This window comes from Mastigoproctus giganteus, chromosome 13, assembly GCF_048544385.1.
Source record: "Mastigoproctus giganteus isolate SK-2022 chromosome 13, ASM4854438v1, whole genome shotgun sequence".
NCBI classification, from domain to species: Eukaryota; Metazoa; Arthropoda; class Arachnida; order Uropygi; family Thelyphonidae; genus Mastigoproctus; species Mastigoproctus giganteus.
This window is the reverse complement of record NC_143587.1, coordinates 120,691,575-120,709,638: the sequence shown is the minus strand read 5'-3', so window position 1 is coordinate 120,709,638 and position 18,064 is coordinate 120,691,575. Positions and strand designations below refer to the sequence as shown.

Here is an 18,064-nt window from a genome sequence, read left to right as displayed (position 1 = left end):
TTAAAATGGAAGAGATAAGAGACAACATTTCTGCTTTATGTCTACAACAGAATTTTTCTCAATGTGGTCTGTGCTTGTTAACTGGAGAGGCTGTTTCTATTTCTACAGGGATGGAATATATTTAAAAAGAAATGGTGCAAGAATACTTTCTGACACTATTAAGATAGTGTTAAGTGGGTCAGAAAACTGTAGGCCTGGGTTGGGGGGGGAATAAACAGATTAAGAGATTAACAGCAGCCACAGGCAGAGGAGGAAGTGATTCTTACACTGATTCTACTGGAATATGCAGCATCCTGGAAAGCACTGTGTCGGGGATTTCGAGGCCTGCTCTTGATGGGTGGGAATCCTTATGGACAAGCAAATACATGAATGCGTAAAGGTAAAATAAATAAATAAATAAATTTTCTGTTTATACTCTGGCATGACAACCAAGTCAGTAGAGTTTACAATAAATCTTCAATACAAATAATTATCGTATTTAGTAGTCAAGGGCTTGAACCCGGGTCCACTCAAGGAACGCGTGCTATGCACTCTTGCTCCTGACCACTGGGCTACGTCAGGTCTCAAGTAAGAGTTAGAAGAGGTGCATGTATACTTACTCGTACACTAATGCAAGGTGCACAGTAAATAAATTTGATGAATTTGAATATGGGAAGTACAATGTGTACAGAAAGGAAAGAATGGGACAGGAGGAGTTAAGAAGCATATTAAATCTAAGGCAGTACATCCAGTTGACATGGGTGGCCAGTGTAATGTTGAGCCAGTTTGGTGTGACATAATCACTGGGAAAGCAAAAATGAGAGTAGGAGTGTGTTAGAGATATTGACTGGAACTTATGAGTTTGCCACTCACATGGTAGTAAGGGCATTTGTGAATTTTCTTGATTTTCTACTGTTTGCTGTTTATTATATACTATACCAGCATTTTAGGCAAGGCAATAACAGAATGCAATTCTCTTGTTCTAATTATCAGCAGCAACTATTCATGATTAAGAATCTGCAAATGAAAGGCTTACTGGATGGGAGTGATCACAATGTATTGATGTGGGATTTACTTAAAGAGGTAACTACTGACAAGGGAAAAGGGAAGGACTTTTGTTTTTGAAAAAAAGGTGAATACAGTGATCTCAGACAGTTTTTAAATTGTTTAGTGGAGCAACTGATGGTATTATCAAAAGCAGATTCTAAATGGGAATTATTCAAGGAAGCATTCTTTGAAACTACTAGACTTTTTATACCAGCTGTGAGATACTGTTCAAGGCTCAGACTGAAGTGGATGTCAGATGAACTGATGACACTGGTGGCAGAGAAGAAAAATGAATGGGATGCATATAAATTATCAGGAGACATAAAAGCCTACAGCAGATATAAACTACTCTACAATCGGGTCACAAAGGAGGTTAGGTAAGCTAAATCTGATTATGAGAGCATCTTTGGATTTGGGGAGGGGAGCTCACTGTAAACTGGAGATGTGTGAATGTATCTCTAATTTGCAAAGGGCGGGGGAGAAAGAGTAACATGAGTACTTACAGACCTGTTAGCTTAACTTGTGTTCTAGGTGAAAAAGATCACTGGTTAAAGAAGTAATACAAGACCATTCAGAGAGGAGTTCAGTTATATTTCAGTTCCAGCATGGATTTATTAAGGGGTGATCTTGTATGACCCATTTGACTAGTTACTATGATGTAGTAACAAAGGAACTGGACATTTTGACAACTAACATGACATTTTGCTTTTAATAATGTACTGCAGAGAAATGCAATTGATTTATTGCATGTAATAACAAAGATTATAATTAAAGTAGAAAGAAAGAGAACAGGTGGTCAAGGTCACTCAGCAGGCCTCTTCCACAGGATTAATACAGAGTGGGAATTCATGCGAGTGATGTCAAGTAGCCTGTTGTTTTTCTCTCTCTGCTTTAGTCATGCAATTGATAAACTGCATGAATAATCATATTGACAGCAAAAAAAAAAAAAAAAAAAAAAAAAACACTTGGTTGTGAGGAATTAAATCTACTGCTTATGCATATTAAGTTGTGGTTTATGGAAGAGATTAGCCATAGATTTAACGAAGCATATATTTTTCCAGGGGCTTAGGGGGGAACAGGTATCCTGTGTGTTATTAGACGCTCAGCCTAAAACACTGATGGATCCAATATCTCTCTATTACAGAAGATTTAGGAGAAGTCCGGTTGGCCTGCCTCCCTAAAATACACTCATGCACACCTTCTCGATGGTAAGCCCTGTTACGTCACTTATGTGGCAACGAACGTGTAGAGTGGTTCTCTTCAAGATGCCTGGTCAGCGTGAAGAGGAAAAGACCAAACCCTCCAGCATATGAAAGCACGATGAAACAAATGGCCCTCAGTCCTCAGCAGCTTTCACTCTCCCTCTTACGGCAGCGAGAGGATCAGAGTGGAAGCAGAGGGTGCTAAGAATCTCTGGGTACGACCAGGCTGCCATGCACGGAAACTGAACTTGGCCTGTTATAACGTAAGAACACTCATCGGTGAAGACAGGATATTAGAGCTGGAAAAGGAATTAGAAAATGTGAATTGGAATATCATCGGTTTGGCTGAAACAAGAAGAAGAAATGAATCACTTATAAGTTTATCAAGTGGAAATCTGCTGTACACCAATGGAAACAGTGAAAGGAGTGAAGGTGGAGTTGGGTTTCTGGTCCATAAAGATTTTAAAAACAACATTTTGGAATTCAAAAGTACATCACCAAGAGTGTCAAGACTAATACTCAAGATTTCTAAGAGATACAAGCTAAAGATTATAATGATTTATGCACCAACATCGAGCCATGATGATGAAGAGGTTGAAGAAATGTACACCGAAATTGAGATTCTTCTAGATGAGCAGAAAACCCACTACACTATTATTATGGGAGACTTCAATGCTAAGACTGGAAAAAGACAAAACAGCACAGAAAGGGGAACTATAGGAAATTTTGGAATTGGTGAAAGAAATGAAAGAAGTGAAAGACTTGGAATTTGCAGAATCTCAAGGACTGTCAGTAATGAACACTTTTTTCAAGAAAAGGGTGAACAGAAAGTGGACATGGAAGAGTCCAAATGGATTAACTACTAATGAAATCGACTTCATCCTCACTAACAGAAGATATATTGAGAATGATGTTACCGTCCTGAATAAGGTAAATGTTGGAAGTGATCACAGAATGGTAAAATGTACACTTGATATAGATGTAGGAAAGGAAAGGAAAAAACTGACTCGAGTAAATAATACAAAGGTCTTTGAGATAACAGAAGAGGAGAAAAAGCAGTATGTACTGGAACTTAAGAACAAGTATGAGCTTCTGCAGACTGCTGAGGACCAAGATATCGACAAGGAATATTACAACTTTTTTTTGAAAGTGATAAAGCCCAAGAAACCTATAGGGAAAAAGAAATCCAAAGAAGAAAAAATTAGTCAAGAAACACTTGTCATGATGAACTGAAGACGACAAATGAAAAGCAAGAAAAACACTGACAGGGAGAAAATTGAGTATACTGAGTTATGCAAAGCCATTAGAAAGAGACTCAGAGAGGACATAAGAAGATTTAACACAAGAAAAGTAGAACAAGCATTAAGGAAAAACAAAGGATTTAAATCAGCAGCCATGAGCGGTAATACAGAAAGACAAATGATACTGAAACTGAAGAATAGCGATGGTGTACTTATAAACAGCAGAGAAGGCATAATTCCAATAGCAGAAGACTACTATAGAGAATTATACAAGGAGCAGGGGAATGATGCCAGCAGTGGGGAAGATGGATTGCAAAGTAGCAACACATACGACATACCCTATATTCTTCCTGATGAGGTAGAACATGCATTGAAGAAAATGAAGAATCAGAAAGGCCCGGGGGAAGATGAAGTTACTGTAGAGTTGTTAAAATTGGGAGGAAGAGACATAACACAAAAACTGGCAAGGCTCTTCACAAAGTGCATTAGAAAAGGTGTGATGCCTAAGGAGTGGAATAATGCAATCATAGTTTTGCTGCATAAGAAAGGAGACAAATCAGAAATTGGAAATTATAGACCAATTAGCTTGTTATCCCACATCTACAAGTTGTTCACAAGGGTCATTACTAACAGATTAGAAAGAATACTTGATGAGAATCAACCGAAAGAGCAAGCTGGCTTTAGGACAGGATTCTCAACTATGGATCACCTTCAAGTAATATCACAGCTAATTGAGAAAGCAAATGAATATAAAACACCATTATGTCTGGCATTTGTGGATTATGAAAAGGCATTTGACTCCATACAGCATAAGGCAATGTTTCGGGCACTGGAAAGACAAGGCATTGATACCCCATATATTATGATTTTGAAGAAAATATATGAGAGTGCTACCTCCTTTATTAGACTAGACAAAGACAGTAGGAAATTTAAAATTGAGAAAGGAGTTCGACAAGGAGACAATATCTCCGAAGCTGTTTACTGCTGCCCTTGAGGAAGTTTTCAGAAGATTAGACTGGTCGCAGAAAGGAGTCAATGTGAACGGAGAGTACCTAAACCATTTACGATTTGCAGATGACATTGTGATCATAAGCCATGATCCCAAAGAATTAGAGGAAAATCTTAAATCAGTTATGCACAGCTAGTAAGGATTTTGGACTAAAGGTGAATATGGCTAAAACAAAAGTAATGATGAACAAGTATTCCACAGAAAGGGAAATAATGATTGAAGGAGCAGTAATTGAAAAGGTGGAGTCATATACTTATCTGGGACAAGTTATTAGCTGTAATAATGATAAATGGCTGGAAGTCAAGAGAAGAATAAATTTTGGATGGTTATCATTCAGGAAATATAGTCACATACTGAAGAGCAATATCCCAGTTTGTCTGAAAAGTAAAATAATGAACCAATGTATACTCCCCACCATGACTTATGGAAGTGAGACTTGGGCACTCACCAAAAGAATGGAAGAGAAGCTGAGAACTACACAGCGAAGAATGGAACGAATCATATTGGGAATCAGACTGTTAGATAAGAAGAGAAACACATGGATTAGGCAACAAACTCAAGTAAAGGACATTCTTATCAAAACTAAAGAACTAAAATGGTCTTGGGCAGGACACATAGCTCGAAGACATGATGACAGATGGACTAAGAAAATAACAGAATGGTATCCAAGAGGAGCTAGAAGAAAACCTGGAAGACAAAGGCGGAGATGGATAGATGAAATTCATGAGTTTGTGGGTAGTAAATGGATGGCCAGTGCTCAAAACAGAAGGAACTGGAAAGTTGCTGGAGAGGCCTTCATCCTGCAGTGGATTGAAAATGGCTGATGATGATGATATTTTTCCAGCTGTATCCACGCCGGACATCTTTGTTCGCACTTTGCTCTCAGTTGTCCTAAAGTTATGTCAAAGTCACTAGCTTTGCAAACTGGTGACTCTGCATGCTTGCTATATAGCTGTAATTTGCAAGAGCAGTTTGTGCTAACTTATGAAATTTACTGAAAAACAAATACTACAAAAATAGAGAAATAATAAATGTTTGCAGGACTACTGTAAACATTGGTGCAGTTTAAATCCAACAGGATTTAAACTGCAGTTTAAACTGCAGTTTAAATCCATTTAAATGCATTTAAACTGCAGTTTCCTGAATGCTAACAGGATTTAAACTGCACCAATGTGCGAGAATTAAGACCATTTCGTTATTGGTGCAGTTTAAATCCAACAGGATTTAAACTGCACCAATAACGAAATGGTCTTAATTCTCACAATGAAGCAAACTTCCCTTTGTAATGATTTTCCCTGGTATTGTACTAATTTCAAATAGATGGTGTTGGCAAAAGTTTAATTGACTAATTTTATTTAAAAGATAAAGTGCTGCTATGACAATGTTTTAGGGCTAACTGGGTCTTTAGTTATATTAAAACTTTGAAAATTCTGATGTCATATAGTATGTCACAGTTAATATCAAGCAACCATGTCTGATGAGGGATCAGATGGTCCTGAAATAGGTTGTTATAGCAGTAGCATCATTTAAACAAATGCCTGATTAAGCTTTCAGGAAGGCCTTCTCTTTGAAAGTAGTGCATTACCAGGCAACTCCTAGCAAAGTTATGTTTGTTCTATTATGAGAATTTACATACCTGGAGACACTGAGTCCAGTCCTCAACTGTTTTCGCAACATGAACTCAATGAGCCGATAAGAGGTTTAAATTTACCAAAGGAATCTGCAGAACTCATTGGTTCTAGACTTAATTAATTAAAAAAATTTTCTAGCACATGTCCTATTTTTCTGAGGATGATTCTATGGTTTTTTGCAGTAATATAAATGACTGAATGAACTATTTAGGAATTAGTTACAATCATATACACATTTTTGACTCATCAAAGAGGAGTCTCAAAGATGTACTGGTCTGCAATGGAAATAAATATTGGTCAATTCCAGTAGCTCACTCTGTGCATTTGGAGGAAACATGAGAATTTGAAGTTGTGACAAATATTAAGTATGAAGAACATGGTTGGTTGGTCTGTGATGACTTTAAAGTGATAGGCATGTTACTTGGACAGCAATCTGGCTACACAAAAATGCCTATTTTTTGTGTGGGTGGGGGCCAGTTGGGCAAGGAGTAAGCACTGGAAAGCCAAAGTCTGGCCAAAAAGCAGCAGTTTGCTGCCTGAATCAAAGCACATAGTTCATAAACCCACTAGTAGACAACCCCAAAACTGTTCTTCTCCCAAATCAAACTGGGTTTGATGAAACAGTTTGTGAAAGCTTTAACTCAGGAAGGTCCTTGCTTCAACTTTTTACTAATTCCCATCAATCACCCAATAGAAGCTAATACAAGATATTTTTGCTGGACCTCAAATTCAAAAACTGATTAGTGACAGAGAGTTTGAGGGAACTATGAATAAACAAATGGGAAGCATTCAAGGAATTAATCTTGGAAGCTACTAGGTTTTTCATACCAACTAAGAAACACTGTTCAAGATTTAAGCCTAAATGGATGTCAGATGAACTCTAATGAGTCTCGTGACAGAGGAGAAAAATGCACGGGATGCTTATAAATAATCAGGTGACACAGAAGCCGATGGTAGATATAAGCTAGTCTGTAATCAAGTCAGAAAGGAGAATGGTCCACTTGATATTGATGGTTCGACTGTTGATGATCCTGCTCAGGTAGATGACAAACTGAATGAGTATTTTGCATCTAAATTCACACAAGAAGAAATCTGTAGGGAAGTGGAGGCCAGAAGTTTATCACACTCTAACAGGGAGCTAAATGATTTTTTATAACTGAGAACAAAGTGGAAGAGAAATTGTTGAAGCTAAACGTAGTAATGGCACCTGGATATATCCAGTTATATTAAGGGAGGCAACAAAGGAAGAAAGCAAATCGCTAGCCATAATTATGAGAGCATCCTTGGATTCAGGGAAGGTCTCCAAGGACTGGAGATGTCCAACTGTATCCCAATTCAGTTCAGAGTAATTGGTTAAAGAAACAATGTCTAGAAACTAGGGTCATCTAGACAAGACTGCAGTTATAGTTCAGACACAACATGTGTTTGTTAAGGGGAAAATCTTGTCTGACCAATTTGAATGGATATAACAATGTGGTCAAAAAGGAACTGGTTGCAAAAAATAATTTTGATATAATATATTTGGCTTTCATGAAAGCTTTTGATACTGTTGCACATGAAAGACTGCTGTTCAAACTGGAGCAGTATGGCATTAATGGCAAGTTGCTACTATGGTTAAAGGAATGGTTGAGTGGGAGAAGATAGAGAGTAGTAATCAATGGACACTACTCTAGTGGACTAATGTTATTAGTGGATCAACCAGCATCATTGTTGGGCCCATTGTTTTTTTCTATATTTATCAATGATACTGATGAAGGTATATCAGGCTTAATGACACAAAGGTTGGCTGGGTTGTTAATGACAGTACACTACTGCAACAGGATCTAGAAAAGTTGGGTAGATGGACTGAGAAGTGGCAATTGAAGTTATGTACTGCACATGGGTTTAAGGGTTTTTTAGGAGCATTAGCAACTAAGGCCATATTGCTCCAGGATATGCGGTGGTCATTCCCTGACCTTTCTGCATCCTTCGTATTTGGTGGTGATGGGCTCGAACCCCGGTCTAATCAAGAAGCGTGTGCTACGCACTGCTGCTCCTTCCCACCTGGCTACGGAGGCGCCTACTGCACATGGGTAGCTGCTACCCATATGCAGTACATAACGCAGATTAACATACCAACTATGTGGTACTACACTCAGGGTAGTTGAGAATGAAAAAGATCTGAGCGTAATTGTGCAGTCTGATATGAAGTTTTCTGAACAGTGCAGACAGGCTGCCAGAGCAGGGAGATGATTAACCCTTTGTACAAGGCAATGGTCAGGACACATGTTGAGTATTGTATACAGGTCTGGAGGCCTAATTTTAGAAAGGATGTAGAACTGCTGGAAAGAGTACAGAGAGGGTAATGAAATTGGTGAGGGGAACAAAGGGATGCTCTTACCAAGAAAGGTTTAAGTCTGCAAATTGCAGCATTTGAAGGTGCTGAAAGATATGACTTATTTACATCTACCTACCATAGTAATATACAAAAACAGGATAACAGATTGTATTCACTTTACAAACAAAAATCCATTTTCCAGATATTACATGGCTATCATAATAAAGATAATGGTAGTATGAAGAGGCATTTTCATCCTCTCATGTTTTTGTGGCTGTAGGGTTTGAACTGCATAATAAATTTAATGGTCTTAATACTCACAGCACAACATGCTTCACCTTTACAATGAGTTGTCTTAGTATTGCACTACTTTTAAACAGATAGAATTGCCAAAAGGTTAATCTGCCATTCATTTAACTTTTTTGTGGGTATGTATTCATACTTACATATGTTTTTTGTGTGTGGAATTAAATGTAATTCTGACCCCCCATATATATATATATATATATATATATATATGGGGGGTCAGAATTACGTATACACACTTTAATTTGTGAATTTGATAATAAATTGAAATACTTTTTTTTTTTTATTTATCAGCTGAATTATGTTTTTTCACTTCTATTTCAAAGAGAAACATTAAAATTTAATAAAACATTTTTGCTGCACAGCCTCACAGACAAGCAGAAACAAGTCATCATGTGAAGACCTCATCCAGACTTGTCAAGAAAATCCTAATTTCCTCGACTGTATTGTCATTGAAGATCAGTGTTTGATGTTTTGGTATGACCCAGAGAAGAAGTATCAAATCATGCAGCTCATGGAAGTCCAAGACGAAGACAATACTAATTATGATTTTTGACAAACAGGGTGTGATTTCACAGAAATTTTTTACCTGAAGGGGAGAGAGTCAATGCTGCTTTCTACATGCAGGTACTTCAAAGACTGCTAATTCTTGTTGCACAACAATTCCCCCCCCCCATTCTGCACTTGTCATGAAGACATTTTGCTGGCGAACACTGGCACCATACAGATTAACCATCTACCCTCCTCTCCTGGTCTAGAACCAGCAGACTTTTTTCTCTTTCCCAAGGTGAAAATTGCCCTCAAAAGAAAAAAAAATTACAATGTTGAAGACAAAGAAAAATGTAACCTTTGAACTGAACATCATCTATTTGAATGGCTTCACTGTCTCTTCAGAAAATTTTAGAATGGTGTAATAAATGCAGCATTCAAACAGGAAGTGATTACTTTGAATAAAAATTAAACCATAGTTGAGTTCCTTCATTTTGTGTTCTTTTTAATGCTCCAGTCTGGGAACTTTATTGCTCCCCTTATATATATACATATATATATATATATATATGCATATATATGCATGCATTATGAAGATCGTTTTAAAATATCTCTCTTATGTATAAAATGTATAATTTATATCTGGTATGTGCTGCCATCTCTTAACAATGTTTTTCAACTAATATCAGACAGTAAGATAGATGGAAGCATGAAAATGGCTTTGAAAATCAGTGGATCAGTGGAGGAACTGGCAGTGTTAGCCACGGTCGTCTAATTTGGACAAGATGTCTCTGGAATTCAGATCCAGGAGCTGAAGAAACTGAATTAAGGGATACATAAACAGATTCCAAAGATATTACTGATTATGGGGACTTACTATATCTTCTGTTTAGAAGATATAGAAGACTTACTACAGTGAAACTTCTCCTAACGGACACCTCTCGTTAACGGACATCTCTCTACAACGGACATTTTCAAATTCCCCAACTCACCTCTATTGGTTTTAACGTGTTTTCAGCTTCTGTCTAGCGGACATTCTCTGTAACGGACGCGGACAGGCAATCTGCACTGTTTCGTTTAGATTAGCACTTAATTTGATCTCCCCATAACGGACAGCGGGCGAGCTTACGGCCCTTTTTCTAGGAACGTTTCTTCTACGTATTGCCTCAATCGTGTGTTTATTTTCTGTTTCCGATTCTCAAAATTTTATCAAGGTTTACATCGCGGTTCTAAACCCTTTTTCAAGAATTTTAAGGCACATGTAAAACTTCTGATGAATTCGGTGTGTGCAGGGGGGGGGGGGATATGGTTGGCCTTTCGTCTTTTCAGTTTTGTTCAGTGTCGTGTGAAGTGCACAATGTCTTCTCGTAAACATTTAACTTTAAAAGATAAAGTTGAACTCATTAATGTGTGTGATCGGCAAAAAAATAGTGTTCGACATCTCGCTGCAAAATTCAAAATCGGGAAGACACAGGTATGCGACATCCTAAAGAAAAAAAATTAACTGCTCAAACAATTTTGGCAACACGGAAATGATCAGGTTCAAAAATCATTCCCGAAAACTGTTGGACTTCAAATTGACAATGTTACGTATGAGTGGTTTTGTCGCGAACGTGCTAAAAAAATCCCCCTTAATGGGCCTATTATTAGGGAAAAGCTTTGGAGGTTGCGAAATCTATGGGAGTAAATGAGTTCAAAGCTTCTGTGACAAGTTCAAAGAACTAGACAAAGACTAGTTCAAAGGCTAGACAAGTTCAAAACTCGGCATAAAATTTCTTGGAAAACCGTAAGTGGTGAAGGTGGATCTGTTGATACTGGGGTTGTAACAGAGTGGACTGTCAAATTGAAGATTTATGTCGTGATTTTGAAGCTAAGGATATTTACAACTGTGACAAAACTCTTCCTGAAAAAACAATGAGTGTAAAAAACGAAAAGTGCCAGGGCGGAAAATTTCTAAGGAAAGCTTGACTGTACTATTTGTACAGCATATTGTGTACAAATATGCTGGGAGACTTTAAACAACCTCTTGTTATAAGAAAACCACAAAATCCTCGTTGTTTCAAGGGCATAAAGTTGAATCTTTTGAATGTTGACTGGAAGTCTAATAAAAAAGCGTGGATGACACGAGATATCATGAGCGAATGGATAAGTCACTTTAACCAAAACGTCAAAACATAAAAATAATTCTTTTCACGGATAATGCTGCATCTCACCCGCACACTGAATTGTCCAACATTCAAATCGTTTTTCTGCCACCAAACACATCTGCAGAGTTTGAATCAAGGGATAATAAAAAATTTTAAACTTCACTACGGAAAACGTGTTTTAAGACATCTCATTGCAAACATGAACGATGTAACATGTGCGAGTGACCTTGCAAAGAAAATCAGCATCCTAGATGTGATTCAATGGATTTCCTCTTCAGTAAACGCAATTAGAAAACAAACTCTCGTGAATGTTTTATAAAGTCTGGCTTCTCAACGCAAAAATTGAAGTTGTGAATAGCAATGTGGAGCACCAAGAAGAACAAGAACTTCAACATCTATTGATAATGTACGATACTTCAGCTACAAGTGACCCTGGCTACAAAGATATAGACTCGAACCTTACCACAGAAGATGGTGCTATAGATATCAACGACATTATCATCGATATTTTTCAAGAAGTTCCTCATGAGAATGAAGAAATGGAAGGAGGTCATTCTGTCGAAGAACATATTAACGACGAACCACCGATGAAAATATTAGAAGCGCTCATACAAATCAATCATTTAAAAATGTTTTTCGCCGCTGAAAAAGATACTGAAGGACTTTCGATGGTTTCTTCACTCCAAACAAATGTTGAAAACAAAATTATCATCCGGAAGAAGGTGCAGAAGAAAATAAGTGATTACTGTATGTATTTTTCTTAAGATAAAGTCATAATATGCATAGCACAATTGTATGCATATTATTTACAAAAATATTGTGCAAAATCTGTATATAATTTAATTTTACATTAAATGTTTAACGATTTTTCTTTATCTCTTGTGTATGTAACTGTATATTATTTATAAAAATATTGTTCAAAATCTGTATATATTTTAATTTAATTTTACATTAAACGTTTAACGATTTTTCTTTCTTTCTTTTTTATTCTTTCTCCCTCAGACTTCTTGTTAGCGGACACTTCTCTCTAACGGACAGATTTTCGTTCCCCATGGCTGTCCGTTAAAGGGAAGTTTCACTGTATATATTAAAAATAAATAAATAATAATAAAAAAATTTTTTTAATTGATTTGATTTTTGGTAACAATTTCATTCTAAGTAACTTTTGGGAATCAAGCCAAAATATAAACAGATTGATGTTTAAAAGTATTTACAGGGTGTCTCAAAAATATTGGTACAAACGTTTAGGGGAGGTAGGTAACATCTAAAGGAATGTGAATCACATAGGAACCCAGAAGTGAAAACGGCATGGGAAAGTAGTAGCAGAGGCACAAGAAGCAGAAATGACACAAGACAGTAATTAGTGGCAAACATTTATTTGACATAATATTAACAATGGAGTACGAGATGGATGCATTTCATGATGTTACAACAGATGCTCGAAGGTTCCACAATGAGACGCGATGCATACGTGACACCGACGCAGCATGGATTGGCGGACACGGTCGAACACACCTGGAGTTTCTTTGACAGTAGCAGCAGCGTAGACGAGTCTCGCCACAAGATCCATTTCCGTCTCCACAGGCGATTCATACATGATAGATTTGAGGGCCCCCCCACAGAAAGAAATCAAGGCTCAATAAATCAGGTGACCGTGGGGGCCAGGCAACGGGTCCACCCTGGCCAATCCATCGACGCCCAAAACACCTGTTCAAATGATCACAAACACATCTTCCATAATGGGCAGCCGCCCCGTCATGTTGAAACCAAATGTTGCATCTCACATTTGCTGGAACATCATCAAGTAACCCTGGTAGAACTTGTTCAAGAAAGATTCGATATTTAGCGGAGTTCATGCGGGTTGTTAACAGGTATGGGCCGACTAAGCAGTCACCGACCATACCTGCCCACACATTTATTGCAAAGCGATGTTGTGCCGCATGGGGGCGCACACTGTGTGGGCCCTCTGCTAATCCATACATTAGGTGCATGTCTGCCAGCTCACAGTTCGTATATCGATGCATGCTCTTCATGCGGTGACTACTGCTTGAATGAGTAAACCAGAAATTTTCCCTCTCGCGAACTGATGAACAGCACTGTGTACCAACATATGGTAATGTTTCCAGTTATGAGTTCCTATGCGATTCACATTCCTTTAGATGTTACCTACCTCCCCTAAACGTTTGTACCAATATTTTTGAGACACCCTGTATATGCAAAGTTTCAAAATACTTATTACACTATTCTCGTCTTTTAACCTCCCAAAAGGGTTAAAAGATGAGATACTGCTATTTCAGAACATCCTGACTACTTTAACAGATGATGAAGAATCAACAACCATTCCCCAATGAAACAGTGGTTATTCTATCTATTTATCTGATGACTATTAATAATATCTGATATATGCATTCAGCAGTGAGATACTTAATGTATTAGTTTAACTTTGACTAGACTAATGTGATGGAAAATTATGCCAGTATGAGATATCCATAATTAATGGTCAGATTTGTATAAGATTGGGCTTAATTATGGGATTAATTATATCCATAACTAATCGTCAGATCTGTATAAGCTTGGGCATGAAATGTTTCGTTGAAGCTCACATAGGAGAGTATACTTTTATTTTATATAATAAACAAATGAATTAACTTAGGGATATTAATATACAGCAAACTGTTATTTTTAAGTCACTAATTTGCACAGTTAGGCTGATACTGCTCTGTCCTGACTTTATGCCAATTAGAGCTGCTATGAATACATACAGTTTCAGCTAGTTAAACTTAAGATTACACCAATGTTCTTTTCCTCTTCTTTTCTGTAATTATTCCACACAAACCCTAATATGTACAGTAGACATACATAGTTCTTGAACACCTCCCATTCACAATGCTGATTGAACTCTTGCACACCAAAATTCTTAAAGGTTCAGATATATCAATCGTCTAAGACAGTGCTCCCAAAAATGTGGGGCATTAGCAATTATTTAAGGTGGGCACACAAAGTTAGAAAATAAAATATTAGAATAAAACATATGGGGTGGGCACACAATTAGAAAATAAAATATTAGAATAAATAAAACAAAAATTAAGTTTTAATTTAGGGTGCATACGAAGGCTGTTCCATAAAGAATGATCATAATTTTTTTCACAACATATCTGTATTAATCAACCATATTTTGATGGTCCTTTTCAAAGTAGTCCCCATTTGATGAAATGCACTTACTCCAATGTTTCTGCCATTCTTCAAACATGCGGTGGAAACCATTTTTTGACATGTGTTTGAGAACTGCCTTCGATGCCGTTACAACTTCTAATGACTTGAAATGTTTTCTTTGCAGTTTTAATTTTGGGGGAAAAAAATGTAGGTGTAAGGTCAGGGTTATAGGGCACACAAAGAACACATCTGATATTAATAATGACTAAGTACTAGATTCCAGCATGAGCAATGTGAAGTCTTGCACTGTCGTGATGCAGCATCAATCTACCTGTGTGCAGTACAGTTCTGTAGTAAAGTCACATAACAGTTGTATGATGTGGCACACCAGTAAACCATTCCTTGCATGTCAAAAAAAGAGATGACCGTAACCTTTCCTGCAGAAGCCATAACTTTTGCTTTTTTTCAGTGTAGGCAATGACACAGACTTCCAAACAGAGCTTTGTATGAGGTTTACAGCTCACATGCCATAAACACCTTATGCAGCACCTGACAAACCTTCATGTGATCTTGCTGTTGCTCATTTGTGAGTAGCTTGGAAATTAGTGTGTACAAAATTATGTCATATGCAAATGGTCATGGAGAATACTGTGCCTACTTCCTACTAATATTCTCAACACCTTTGCCAGTTATTACTGTTACATGATGACCTTCTTGTGATTACGAAGCAGTGTATGGTTTTTGTAGTGACAACAGTGGCTGGAGCTCCGGGACCACCGATTTTTGTGATTGAATCATGTCAATCTTTAAACATTCTAAATCACCTGCAAGCATGCTGTATGGAATCATAGATTCACCATAAGCCTTTCTTAATATTTCATACACTTTAGCTGATGTTTTCTTGACAAAAACAAAATTTGAGAGCAAAATACTGTTTCTTGCATGTCAAGTCCATTGTTAAGTAGGCAAAACTGAACAGGCATAAACTTGACTGACTGTCAAGGTCACACCATACACACAAGTCAACTGTGTGGTACCTAGGTGATGCGTCTTGGTTTGGTCTTAAATTCCAAGCTCAGCTAGAAATAACAGTACAGTTGTTTGTGAAAAATTATGATCATTCTTTATTGAACAGTTCTGGAAACACTGTTCAAATGTTTATCTTTAGAATAAAAGAAAAAAAAAAAAAAAATTCAAGACTAACTTAAGTTTATTAAAAATTCTTTTTTACTTTACTTTGGCTTTTTCAGGGTGCTTATTGAAAATCTGGGATGTAAGAGCCTGGATTGCACAGTGCTGTAACTCTTCAAAACGGTTCAGTTCATATAGTTTTTCGCACAACTGCAAGAAAATAAAAGGTGAAACTGTAAGATATTGATCAATAATGCAAAATATATAATTTTAGGTAAATCTAACTGAGACTGTTGTTATTGTTTGTTATTTGGTTTTTAGGAGCATTAGCAACTAAGGTCATATTGCTCAGGGGATATGCGATGGTCATTCACTGACCTTTCCGCATCCTCCATATTTGGTGGTCACGGGCTCAATCCCCAGTCTAATCAAGAAGCTATGCACTGCTGCTCCTGCCCACCTGGCTATGGAGGCATCCTAACTGAGACAATGAATTCATTCATAATCGATTTGATCATTGTATTATATAATTTTACAGTGGATAATAGCTTGATAGAAAAAACACACAATTGCATATTTACCTCTTTTGGATTTAGAAATTTAATGTGAATCCACATACAGTAAAATCTTGTTAATACAAACTCGGTTTATACAAAGTACTCGTTTATATGAAGCACATACCATTCCCCTGCAAAAGGATAGGCTTTTCTATGTAAATATATTCGTTTATTACAAAATTTGGTTAATATGTATTACAAAGTTCTTTTTCCCCCGTGAGAAATAAATATTGTCATTTTGTATGTATAATACAAATCTTGGCAGAGCGATCCGATTATTGCCCCCCCCCCCGGCCACCTACTTCCCAAAGGATGGCACTGACTTGTTAGAAATTAGTTTTGTGTAAACAAAAGCAGTTTATGGTAGCTACAACGTCAAGTGCAATCTGAAAAACATCTTTCTGAAGGATGAGCTGTTAAATTAAGAAAAGAATAAAAAGTTTTTCTAAGTTGTTTACATGCACTCTCTCACTCTCCATGGGAATAAGGTCAGTTGCAATTGTTACCCCAGTTCAAAGAGTCTTTTGCTATCGTATACAGAAATCTATTTTTTGTGCCATTTTATCTGAGCTGATGTCTTTTTTAGAACTTGTGTCTTTAAATTAATTTAAAATTTGTTTATATTAAATCTTACCTAGCAGTGTTATGGCGACAAATTGTAGACAGACAGAATTAAGCCTGGAAATTAAACTAAAAATTATACAAGAGGCTGATAGGACAGAAAGAAGCAAAACAGACATTACAAAGGAATACAACATCCCTTTACCTACTTTATCTACAATACTGGAAAACCGAAAAAGACTCGAAGAAGTGCGTGACACTGAAGCAGCGATGAAAAACAGGAAACGAATTTGTGGTGCAAAACACGAGGAGCTTCAAACAAAACTTTTCGAGTGGTACCAACAAATGTGTGCATCTAATTTTCTAATATCAAGGTCCGATTTTGCAAGAAAAGGCAAATTATCTAGCTCAGCAACATGGGATTAGTGACTTCAAATGCAGCAGTGGCTGGCTCCAAAGATTTAAAGACAGGAATAACTTGATTTCACAAAATGTTTGCGGTGAGTCTGGATTAGTTGACAAAGAAAAGGCTACAGACTGGTTGTGTTCTGTACAATCCAACCTTGAAAAATATGAGGCAAAGGATATTCTTAATCTTGACGAGACAGGTTTATTTTATAATTTGCTGCCAAACAAAACATTTTCTGTTCGAGGAGTCTTGTCATGGTGGAAAATTAAGTAAACAAAGACTCACTATTCTGTTATGCTGCAATTCAGATAGCAGTACAAAACTACACCCATTTGTGATTGGTAAGTTTTCCAAGCCAAGATGTTTTAAAGCAGTTAACCAACTTCCCTCTGAATATGAGGCCAATAGAAGTGCTTGGCTTATGGTCAAAATTTTTCAGTCTTGGTTATCAAAATTGGACAGAAGAATGGCTTCAGAAAAAAGGAACATTTTGATGATTCTAGACCGTTGTACAGCACATTCTGCCGAGACACTTACGTTGACAAATATACAGCTGTTGTTTTTACCACCCAATACCACCAGTTTAATGTAACCACTGGATCAAGGCATTATTTATAATCTCAAGAGAGCATATAAAGCCACCTGATAAGATACTTGATCCACAACATAGAAGGAGAGAACAATTTGCAGCCAAATTGGAATGTCTTGGATGCTATCTGTAATCTTGTTATTGCTTGGGAAAGTATTGCATCAAGTGTAATAATCAACTGCTTCAGAAAGAGTGGCTTTGGAGAGAACATCATTGAAAAACATGGTCCAGCAGATGAATGTGATAGCAACAGTGAGGAATTTGAAGGAGCATATGGATTCAGTTGGTGGATTTGA

At 37.1% G+C, this 18,064-nt stretch overlaps 1 protein-coding gene across 2 annotated transcripts in view; it reads right to left on the bottom strand.

Moving 5' to 3' along the window:
- The window catches only part of LOC150076406 (general transcription factor 3C polypeptide 3), a 327,130-nt gene that overhangs the window by 93,129 nt on the left and 215,937 nt on the right, over window positions 1-18,064 (bottom strand). For both annotated transcript variants that reach the window (XR_016547855.1, XM_090388164.1), the window contains exon 20: window positions 15,758-15,862. Coding sequence is in view for 1 of the 2 variants with exons in the window: in XM_090388164.1 (XP_090244290.1) it covers window positions 15,758-15,862 (105 nt within the window). In the remaining variant the exon portion in view is untranslated. The remainder of the gene's footprint in view (window positions 1-15,757; window positions 15,863-18,064) is intronic.